Raw genomic sequence first — 12,098 nt, 5'->3', positions numbered from 1 at the left:
GAAAAGAAAATAAAAAACTATCCCGTATATTCCTTACTTAAAACTTCATTTTGAGACATGGTTTTGTTCTTTGATGCCCACAAAGCAGATTCAGCCTGCTGGGTTTTCATTCTTTATTTTAAAATGTTTTCACAAGTAGCAAAAGTTTGGATTTTTGAGGAGAAAAACAGAAATATTGTCTATTTTCAGAATGCCTATAAAGACAGATGTTTTCCCCCTTTGTATCAGGACATAAAATGATTATAAATATATATGTCTGTATATAAAAATAAATGATTTGGTTCTAAAAGGTTCAACTAAGACAATTTCAGTGAGGGACAGAGACAAAATAAAAGAAACCCTGTAACATCACAATTTTAAAAATCCCTTTTTTAAAGGTGTTCAAAAATGTTGACCTTCCACTGAACATGAAAGAGGGGAGGAGCACCCCAAATGCCACTGAAATGGGCAAAACAGTTCACAACAACTACATTTTATATCATTCACAATGTCACACTTCAAGTTACTGTGACAAGGCAGATATGAAAGTGTCAGAAGTGCATCAACTCTGGGGTTTACATAGAAAAGGATACATATTTAAAGCCTATTTTATGTTTTAGGGCTGTTACCTCACTTTACCCCAAAATAATTACTTTAGCCTACAACATAAATAGTAACTTGTAATAAAGCAACAGCTCCATAACAGTGAGACCTTCCCAGCATCCAAGCCAAGCAGAGAGAAGGGCCAGGGCACCACAAGCAGGGTGGTAACAAGATCCCAACATCTTTCACCACTAACTGGAATATGGCAATTAAATAGGGCAATAATATGGCAGTAAATATTATTTATCTATTTGAACTCAAATAATTTAGAAATTCAGCTCCTCTGTTTGCTTTCCCTTCCAGAATCAGCACTTTCCCAAACCATCTATTACAAACATCATCATTTTTCCTGCTGTTATTTTCCCCTCATATAAAAAAGTCCCAAACCATGAGGACTCCGAAGACACTGCACGAGGTTCAAGCTGCCAAAATTCTCGCTGGTTTTGGTATACCTTGCTCAGAAGAGGCAGCAAGGGGAAGAGGAGGATAACCCACTTTGTTTTTTCCATGGCAGTGCCCTGCTGGCCCATCCCGGCCGTGTCTCCCCATCCCGCATTCCCTCGCAGATGCAGCGTGGGCCATGGCCTCCCTCTAGCGTCCACAGCCCGGGCTCCTCTGCCTCAGCTCCCCCTGAACGAGCCACCAGAGCCCTTCCAGCTCTCCAGACAGGAGGAATCTCCTGCGAGTAATTGAGGTTTATAGGCTCTCCAGAGTATGAGAATTCACCGAGCCCCTCCGGAGCGCCTGGGGATCAAGCAGCCTCCTGAAGCTCTTCTGTAATTAACATTTAACGATTATGCAGAAAGCCCGAGGCAAGCAGCTGTCTCCACTTCTGCAGGAGAGGCCCCAGAGCAACAGGACCAAACACGAACTACTCAGAAACCCCTCATCAGCTTAACTTTCCTCCTTCAGTGTCCACAGACTTCTCACTTGTCCTAGCAAGACAGGAAGGTGCAAATGTCACCTTGGCATGGTGGCAGCAGTTATTTTTGCAGAAGAAACACCCAGCTCCTGGGTCTATCCAGAAATGGCTCCTGCTGCCAACATGATGTGCAGGAATGAGCTTCACCATGCTCAGCTCAAGGGCTGCTGCTGTCAGCCAGGGGGAACCAGCAGCAGCACCTGGACAGGATTTGGCAGCATCCCTGCTAAGGGATCATTCACTGACACGGAGTGTGAGGGAGGGAGCAGGAGCCCGTTTCTGCCTCAGCCCTGCTAAAGCTTTAAAACAAAGGTAAAATTAAAAAAATAAAATCACATCCAGATGCAACCTTAAAAATGTAAACTAGTAAAACATTAAGCTGTAAAATCAACATTAGTCAGTGGCTGAAGTAATGAACAAAGGGGCAGAGTTCAAGCAACTGCAGGCACATAAGCAAGATTCCTCTCTTCCCCAATTTAAAAAGTCAATATTTACTGTAAATCTGTTTAATACACCAATGGATTTTTTTAAACACTCCTTTGGGTAGAACTCCTGACCTCCACCCTGGAGCACTGATGAGATCCACTAGCCACGGGCAGGATTCAAGGCCAAGTCTAACAAGCAGAGCAGTCTTGACATTGCTCTGAGCCCTAGTCACAGAAACACAGTAATTATTGTGGCAGATAATTAAATTAGGCTCTTTCCTATTAATGTAACATTCACTTTGATATTTTAAACAGCCTAAATGTCAATTTAATACACTCCTTATTCAGTGTTTAGCCCTGTGCCTTTGGCGCATCCCAAAAGCTGCTGTGTTTTTGAAGGCCTTTAAAGGTGAAAGAATTTGAGATCTGGATCCACTGAGGTGCAGACCTTGGTTAAGTCAATGAGCAACAGCAGCTTCTGCTTTGTGTAGTAAGGGCTGTCACTGAAAAGATGTATTTTAAGACTGAGTTTCTCTTGAAGAAGAAGTAAAAATTTAGTAATATCTGGGAATATTAAATGCTGGTATAAGGCCCCTGAATCAAATGTGACCTGCATAGAGACAGACCTGTCCAATATGGTAAAACTCCCTCAAGCCTCAATATTACTGTAGCTTTAAAACATTGACAAAACCTGCAGTTTGAGGCTCTGAGGTCTTGCTAATTCTTACAACAGAGTCTTCCTGTATCAGACACTCTTTAGATGTGTACTTTCAGTATTTTTAGTGAAAGTGCTTACTCCACAAATGCTGGATGCTGCTGCTCACTGACTTAACCTGGAACACCCACACAGTTGCTTTATTTCCCCTCAGAGTTGTGAAGAAGTGCTGGAGAGAGTTCTTTGTTCCAAATCACAGGTTCCAAGCAAGGATCCAGGTTCTGAAGTGGTGGAAGACCCCGTGTCAAGGACACCCCTGGTCTGAAGGCACAGCCAGGACAGGTTACAAGAGCACCCAGCTCTCAGGACTTTGCATCAGGGCAGCATGAGGGATTTTGCCAGTCTCATCCAGAACCATTTTTTGGTGCAAGGATTGGTGTAGTCACAAATGGTAATGAACCGTAAGATACTCGGAAACTCGTTCTTCATGGATTTGTACTTGACTGGAATCAGCCGTTTGTGACGAGCACCTGAAGAGAGGTCACACACAGAGGGTTACACAGAGCCACAGGCAGAGCCCACATCCATTCCCTCCCCACCACAGCATGCACATCACAAAATCCAGGAGTGCTCCTGATTGGGCATCATCTGATTATATTGCAATCACTCACTCTGGAGAGCAAGTCTCTGAGTCCTGATTCACTCAGGCTGCAGATGTTCCCCAAGGAATCCTCCTGCTAACACAGACTGCTGGTTTTGAGACACCACGAGATGAGAGCACCTTCCCTGTGACTGCTGCTGCTTGAAGAAGCAGCTCTTCTACAGAGGAGTTTCTCCCCTTGTAGCTCTCCACAGGGACACCTGCCACCACCTGCACTGTGCCCAGCACAAGTGATGACACCGAGACAGGGATGAGGCAAATAACCAAGATTTCATAACTGCAGCAGATGCTGGAGTAACCCATGGAGCTCCCAGAGCCCACCACCAAACCCTTCTGTGCATTACTAACACCCCACACAAACTTCTCAGTAATCCTGTACTTCCACCTGTGTTCTCACTGGCAGAGCTCAGGACATTCCATACAGATGGAACTTCTCTTCCTGTTCTAATGTGATGCCCACAAAAAACTGGTGAAGAACTAAAAGGACTTTTCTACATATCTTGATGACTGGGGGCTGATACAAAGTCCTGGGAGTGTTCAGTGGATTAACTGATATCATATGAAATTAGTGTTACAAGGAAGATGAAGTGAATTCCTGTCTCTGCCACCAGCTTCTAGTCTAACCTCTGGCATGTCCTTTATAATATCATGTCAGATGCCTTATCTAGACAAGAAACTTTATATCCAGATACTCTTCCCAGTTCTACATATCCTCCATACTATTAGGCTGGGCTGCACTTACTCCTCAGCAACACAGACAACTATAGAACAACTACTGGCTAGAAAAGACCAATCACAACAGACTTGGCAGAAGTAAATTGGTGGCTTTTCAATTCAGAACAAAATATGTAAAAAATTACCTAACCTAAGTTGAACATTCATTCCATATTTTGTTTACCTATCCACAACACTCAAGGATCCCTGCAAGAATCATAAAATGGAATGGATTGGGTTAGAAGAGGCCTTGAAGATCATCCAGTTCCAACCCCCCTGCTATGGGCAGGGACACCTTCTAGACTAGGTTACTCAGAGCCCCACCCAGCCTGGCCTTGAAATCTGCATGTCCATTACCTGTCACCCAATTCCCAGCTTTACTCACATCCTGGATTTATTATACTACTTGTCTCTTGAGCAGCAAATTTCCCTGTGGATCTGGAAGCCCTTCACAAGCCTGGCATGCAGCTCTGACATTTCTGGAGCAGGCAGCATTATCCCACTGACAGCAGGAGCAGTGCAGCACAGGCAGCTTCTTGCTCACAGCCATGTGAGGAAGGTCAAGAGCAGGGCAAGGGACCCAAGCCCCTGCCTGCACAACCAAATTATGAAGCCCCTGTTAGTTCCAATGGTACCGTGCCCACTGACCTCAGCTGAAGGCTTAGATGTCACTGTAATAAAAAGGATAATGTGCAATTATAAATGGGATGTTTGTGTGATCTTACCTGGGGAAAGGCTAAGAGCAAATTTGGTCTGGAAATCGCATTCGTCGCTTTCCAGGTAGTCATCTGAAACAACAACCACCATCCTCCGACACCTGGAGATTAAACAGAGGAGAAAACAAATAAAATGTCAAATGAGATGGTTTTCATTCCCAAAAACAGAAGCATGTACTGCTCTGAATTGCTCCAGTGAAGAAGGACCTGGGGCTGTGTTCCAGCAGGAATTAACTGCAGAACAGGAATGACTGACAGCCACATAGTGATGTTACACAGAAAAACTTGATTAAAGATACACACTCATGTACCAAAAAATGAGGAAACAGTGAAGTCCAGATTGTCTGTGCAAGCTTTATGTGATCCTGTGTCTACATATGACACACAAGGCAAAGAAAAGCAATTGACCATAAGTAGCATCACCCCAGTGGCACCTCCCTCACGAGCACAATGAAGTGACACACTGGGGAAAGCCTGAGTCCTCCCTGAGCCAAGAGCATAAAGCAAACCCCATTAAGACATTCTTGTGGATTTTTGCTGTTTCACTGGCACCACGCTGCAGACATCCCTGTAAAATGAATGTGATGTTCCACTGCACTCACAGCTGGCCCCAGCAGCCACGGTTCACTTACCTCCTCTCTATAAGTTCTCCACTGATGGACCACACACAGGCTCCTGGCAAGACATCCCGATCAAATACACAGAGCTTCAGTTTGAACTCTGTTTGCTCCAGCTCCCTGATCATCTCCTGGACAAACTGGAGGTCTTTCTGACAGTAGCAGATGAAGGCATCAAATATCTCTGTTCCACTCCCTGCAACCATTAAAAATGTAGCTGTCATCTTCTACTATAAATGAAGTTCATTCCTGCAGTGAACTTTCATGAGCTCCCACAGACTTTAATTCAGAATCAGGAGCCTGACAGAAAAGCTCTGGCCAAACTGGAAAAGGTAATATAGCCTTTTATTAGATGAGCTGCCCTTCAGCCCAGACTCGTGTCCTTAACAGGGCTGGCAGGAGGCAACACTCATCAGTGCCCTGGCTGCTTTCACTGGCCAGGCTGTTCACACACACCCACGTTGCCTGGCAGGGGTCAGGGAAAGGAGCTGAAGTGCAGACAGGCAAAATCTGTGGAGGCAGTAACATCCAGCTACAGGGAGTCTGGAGGGAGCAGAGTACCCAGGGGATGCAACTCAGAGCCCTGACACTCTGGGATTTCACTGAGAATTTCACATCTATAATATCCTTGTGGCTCTGGGTTCTTTTTCCTCAGTTCAGGTCACAAAGATTCAAACTTCCCAACCAAAACAACAATCAGCAATGTCCTGCCATCTGCTGTCGATGGAGCTGTGGGGTGACCCTTGAAATTTGGAACCTGTCATTTATTATGGCTAAGAAGTCAAACCTGGGTACCTAAAGTCATATCCTAATGGACCTGTTTTCCAATCACATTAATGGCTGGCAGCTCTTGTTTATTTAGCAGTTATCCAAATATTAAAGTGCTGCATGTTTCTCATAATTAAGTGCCTTAATACTGCTGGATAGTTTCCAACTGTGTTATTTTTTTTTCCATATCAATGTCACTACAGATATATTCAATTTTTTATGCCAGTTAAAGCCTACCACAGTGAAAAAATAGGTCAGGCTCTAAAAGCTGCTGAGGAAAGTATCAACCCAGCAGGCAGATTCAGCCCAAGAAGCAACCAGTGAAGCAGAAGGGGAATGTCTGCCAGGTCAGTCAAACTGAGGGTACTGCTGCAGGGGCACAGTGCTAACTTGGGGGTCACATCAGGCAAAGCTGCCGTGTACAAACACCAGAATATTGGTCTGTGGACATTTGGGGATGGTTGGTGGTGTCCATACATGCAGCAAAGGTGGCCAGCACACACATGTGCACACACCTGGCTGCACATGCAGGGCTGCACACACACAGAACCCATTTCCTTTCTCCACCCACTGCACACCTACTTCAAACCCACTTCCTTTTCATTCAAGGTGGTTCCACCTGCCAAATTCAGGGCAGGGAAATCACCTCTGACACCCTTCCTCCTGGGCTCCAACCTTTGAGCTTTCAGCAGCTCCTGCTGTGGGCCAGGCTGGGCTAAGGGACATATTTCTGTGAAGTCCCCTCCCATGTGTGCCAGCCTGCTCCTGTGTGAAGTGTTTCCCAGGGTTGCTTCCCCTCTCTGCTCTAAGAAACAGGAAAAATGAAGAAAGCATTCTGGCCTGGGGTATGAAAACTTGTGGGAATTATGAAACCCATGGGGAAGGTGATTCCAACAGGAGGTATGAGGCAGCAGTGGATGCAGGGGCTCTTACCATATGGATCATCCCTGGTGGTGATGCCCATCAGCTCCGACGTCTTCGGCACGCTGCTGTCCACTGCTGGCACTTGGAGGGGCTGGTTGGCCTCTTCCTGCTTCCTCTGCAAGTACTTCTTACAGTCCTCCTCTGCAAAAACACACAGCAAGAGGCTCCTGTGACGTGGGTTTACACTGCTGGGGTTCATTAAAACAGGAATAGCTATTTCATGGATCAGGGATGCTAGAGGGAAACCCCCTGTCTGGCTTTTTCAGTACGTAGAATTTCTCTCAACTCTTTCTGAACATCTTGATGCTGCCTCCACCACCTCCTCTAGCAATTAATTCCTGAAAATCACTCTTGATATTTTAAGAAGTACTTTCTTTCACTTGTTTTATTCTTCTCCTCCCCTTAGCTCTACTATGTCCCAGTACACCTTTAATACCAGGAATAAGGTGCAGAGCAGGTCCCAACTCTGCTATCTACTCTCACCATTCTGCATTTTGGAGTATTTGAAATCACAAAATAGTTGAGGAGGTTTTCATGGTGTCAGTCTTTCTGCCCATGAAAAAAGCCATAAGACAAGACAAAATGGCCTCAAGTTGCACCGGGGGAGGTTTAGATTGGATATTGGGGAACAATTCTTCACTGAAAGGTGGTCAGCATTGGAACAAGCTGCCCAGGGCAATGGTGGAGTCAGCATCCCTGGAAGGATCTAAAAGATGTGTAGATGTGGCCCTTGGGGACAGGGCTTGGAGGTGGCCTTGGCAGTGCTGGGTAAATTATCCTGTAGATCTTTTCCTACCTTAGCAATGCTCTGCAGACACACAAGAGCTGATTCACACCCCAGCCTTTGCCAGCCAGGACAACTGCAGGTGACAATGACTATCCACACTCACCACGTACAGCAGGACCAGGTAAAATTTTAAGGAGCCCCTGAAGCAGCTTTTATGTTGTGCAACAGAAATAGGGATCCTCTTATCCCAAACAGAGTAGACAGGAACCCTACCCTGAGATAACTGAAGGGCAAAGACCTGTCACAGTCACTGCTGTGAACTTCCCAATCAGGTCAGTGATGGGCACAGATCTATTATAAACAGACTTGGTTTAAAAATAAATCATAAATCTAAATGTGAAGCCTTTAGAGAATCAACAAGAAACTCTGCAGCCTCTGCTACTCTATAATTACAGAAGAACTGAAAGTAAAAGGAGATTTGAAAAAAGGAATTATGAAAAAGATAAAACTCCCTAGAGTCTCTGCCTTTACCTAAGATTAAAAAAAAACCCCACAAGTGGTAATCAGCTGGCACAGCTGACTGGTGCAAGAGCAGAGCAAAGGATCCCTTGGAAGTGCAGGATGCTGGTGGGAGCCCAGTGAGTCCTCCTGCAACACAACCTGGCACAAGCAGCTCTGCAGGAGCCCCAGCCTGAGCCCCCATCCCCTGCTTCCATCTCAGCTTTGCATCTTGTTACTGCACTATCTCCAATCTAATAAGGCTCAGATCTGATCAAAGCTTTTCCTGAGGCTGAGGTATTCCCAATCTGCCTTTCTCCTCTCCTCAGCCTCCCCAGTCCTACAGAGGGGAGAATCAGCCACATTCTTCACCAGCCAGAAGGTTCAGATTCCACATCTTTCCTCACTAAAGCCCTAACTCAGGTCCCACCCCTCTGCCAGCTGCCTGTTGCGTGAGGTGTGTCAGCTAAAGCAGTATCTTTGAAATCACGATTAAAGTCACTTTGAAGTTGCCAACAGGTTCAGCAGTCTCAGAGGAAGGACTGGCACACAGCCACCACCTTAAGTGTGCCTCGATTCCCTTGGGAGCCAGTTTCACAATCCAAAATACTGCTGAATAGGCAAGAAGAGGCAATTATTTAACAGCATTGCACAGTGCTCAATACAGAAATGTTCATTTTCAGTGTGTTTGCTCTAAGTCTTCTCTCCTTGCCTCTGATTTGGGATGGATCAGTCCCCAGCTGGAAACAGCACCTGATTGTACAGGTTAGTGAGAGCGAACAAGGATCAGGGATGACTTTGGGACCATAAAATGAAACTCCTCCACCAAGCACCTAACTAGGCTTTACATTTCTATGGCAGTGAAACAAATTCCTGAGGAATTGGAAAAAAAAAAACAACACAATAGAAACAAGAAATCTAAAGCACAAAATCAGTAGCATGAGAACACAGAGAAAAGAGACTCAGTAACTGTCAGGCAGGAAAGTAGAACTTTTATAACAGGTCAGGGAAGAAACAAAAATCACTGAATTTCAGCAGGAAAAAGCAGAAATGTATCAAAGCAAAAAGCTTCACCTCCCTGAAGATGATTCTACAGAGAAACAAACTGCTGAGGAAGATCAGAGTTAGGGCAGAGCTGCTGGGACATCAATGATGATATTTTCTGTTTCTGAGATGGATCCCATTGAAGAAGTTCCAGTGGTACACAAAGATGTCCCTGGCATCAGGAAATACCATGCACAAGAGTACATGAAACCCTTTCTCCTTTCCTTTTTCCTCTCCTCTCCTCTCCTCTCCTCTCCTCTCTCAGCACCAGCAACAGGTCACAGGCTCTCAGTGCAGTCCTCAGCCAAAAATCAGAAAAGAGGAACAGTCACACTGGTCAGGCTGAAGGTCCACTGGCCCCAAGCCTCATCCTGTCTCAAGCACTGCACAAAACCAGGTGTCCAGGGGAACATAAGAATAAAATAAGCTTACAGAGATATTTCCCTAATATATATATGTAAGTATTTCCCTAAAATCTATCTTTTAGGTATAATCTACAAATCTATTTTTATAATCTATCTTTTGGACTATTCACAGTTAAGGAACTTCCTGAACCACAGAGTTTTTTTGTTGAACAGCCTTTAGTGGGCCCCTCTTCCAAGAATTTACTTGTCACCTCTTATCAGCACGACCCAACTCTGGGTAAAACTTGTGATTTTCCTGCAGCCCAGGCTCTTCCACTCTTTCTGCTGGAGTCTATTCCAGCTCTGACAAAGCCCATCCACCACACTCCCTTCCAGAGGGACAGACAGGTCCTGAGCTGAGGGCCAGAACCAGCCTGGGTGATCCCAAGGTTTTTGTGAAGCCCCAGACCTTCTGCACAGCTGGAAGCTCCCCCAGATTTGTTAGGAATCTCTGATAAGCAGATCACAAAGCTCTGATGCTTTTGCCTTTCCCAAAACCTGGCCTTCAGACTGTGATCTAAAGTAGGAAGAACAACAGGACCAAAGGGAAGTCCTCCATCACTTCTTGGTCAGGCTCTCAACAGAGATGGATTTCTACATCTTCCTTTATCTCCATGAGTAACAGGAAGTGAGATTTATTACTTCCTCCTTGCTAACTCAGTAAGCTCTATTATACAACACAGGCCTTCAGGGAATTCTCTGGCTTTGGAAATCCTTTGGCAAAAAATTTCCCCTTCTGATGACAGTTGAGTTCCCTCTGAATTTCTCTGACCACAAAGAATACAAACAGATAAAAAAAAAAAAAAGAAGTTATCAGAACAGCACAAACACCTTCATTCTTCTCATTCACCTGCCTCAATTTTTTCAGCTTGCATGGATTTTTTTCCACCTGACATTATCCACTTCCACACATTCCTCATCTCCTCCAACAAACATCTTCCTATCACACTATATCCACACATCATAATTTTCACACTGTCTCCTGGCTAAGAGCATCTTTTGACAGACAGAAACTTTTTAACTGAAGCTTTGGGATAAGCCAGGGCTCCGGGTTACTTTGCAGGGCTCATGGTTAGCAGAAACACAGCACACGTCTCTCCTGGAAGGCAGGTGAGACCTCTGTGAATGGCTTGGGTTGGAAGGGACCTTACAGATCATTGCATTCCATGCACAGGGACACCTTCCACTAGCCCAGGTTGTTCAGAGCCACATCCAACCTGGCCTTGGACACTTCCAGGGATGGAGCAGCCACAGCTTCCCTGGGCACCTGTGCCAGAGCCTGCCCACCCTCACAGGGAAGAACTTCTTCCCAATAACTAATCTAATATCTAATCTCAATCTCTCTCCTTTTAATTTAAAACCATTGTCCCTTATCCTATCACCATCTGCCCACGCAACAAGTCCCTCTCTCTCCTTTTATAAGCTCTAAGGTCTCCCCGGAGCCTCCTCTCGTTCAGCTCCCAGCCTGTCTCCATGGCACAGGTGCTGCAGCCTCCGGAGCATCCGACAACAAAGAGGAGGTCACTCCATAATCTGGAAAAGGCTTTTCTTCTCGAGCGGGATGTTTTCTTAACCTCACCTCCGCGGACAGAGCAGCAAGGACGAACACAAACAGGAGAGACCATCACAAACAGGAGAGAGCAAGGACCACTATGAACACAAAGACCAACACGAAGAGCATCCCCTCCCTCCCGAGGCATCAAGGAGGGCAGGCTCTGGGATCCCCCGGGCTCTCGGGATTCCCGGGGCCATCCCCGCTCCCAGCGCCTCACCCACGCTGCCGGCCAGGTCCGTCAGCACATCGTCGCGACCCAAGCGGCGCAGCACGTCGAGGAGCCGCCCCACGGTGGCCCCGCCGGGGCAGCGTCCCGGCCATTCCTCCAGCAGCGTGCCCGTGGGGTCGGGCAGCCCCTCGAGCCGCCGGATCTCCAGGAAGCTGCAGCCCAGCGCCTCCGCCAGCGCCGTCCAGTCCGCGGCCGCGGCCGCCCGCGGGTTGAGGTAGAGGCCGAGGCGGCGGCGCACGCCGTAGTTCAGCGCCACCATGGGCACGGCGTGCGGGTCCAGCGGCGATACGGGGCTGGGGCTGGGGCTGGCAACGGGGTCCGACGGGGCCGTGGCCATGGCCGTGCCGCGCTCCCAACTTCCCCTTCCCGGCACTTTCGCTTCCCGGCTCGCCCCGCCTCTCCACCGCCCCCGCCGGGCTCTCTCTGCCCGCCCTGCCCTGCCTCCCTCACGGCGCGGGGCCGGGCGGGCCGGCTTCGGGCTCAAGTCAGAAGGGAGATTCAGGGACTGCAGCGGGTCCAGAGAAGGGAATGGTCTGAAGCACACGTCCTGTGAGGAATGGCCGAGCTGGAGCTGGGCGTGTTTAATCTGGAGAAGAGGAAGCCAGGGGATACCTTATCACCATCGAAAACTCCCTCCTGACAGGAGCTTGTAGGCTG

General features: G+C 47.0%; 1 protein-coding gene across 1 annotated transcript; it reads right to left on the bottom strand.

The window, feature by feature from the left end:
- Window positions 1–99: 99 nt before the first annotated feature.
- Window positions 100–11,828, bottom strand: MYD88 (MYD88 innate immune signal transduction adaptor). The gene is made up of 5 exons (XM_064423801.1): window positions 11,430–11,828; window positions 6,994–7,125; window positions 5,308–5,488; window positions 4,685–4,776; window positions 100–3,114 (listed from the first exon to the last, which is right to left on the bottom strand). The coding sequence occupies exons 1-5, from the start codon at window positions 11,776–11,778 to the stop codon at window positions 2,960–2,962; spliced, it is 909 nt and encodes a 302-aa protein (XP_064279871.1). The 5' UTR covers window positions 11,779–11,828; the 3' UTR covers window positions 100–2,959.
- Window positions 11,829–12,098: the final 270 nt, after the last annotated feature.

This window comes from Passer domesticus, chromosome 1 (assembly GCF_036417665.1).
Source record: "Passer domesticus isolate bPasDom1 chromosome 1, bPasDom1.hap1, whole genome shotgun sequence".
In the NCBI taxonomy this organism is placed as follows: domain Eukaryota; kingdom Metazoa; phylum Chordata; class Aves; order Passeriformes; family Passeridae; genus Passer; species Passer domesticus.
The sequence above is the reverse complement of the archived record's forward strand: the minus strand, read 5'-3'. Positions and strand labels throughout refer to the sequence as shown.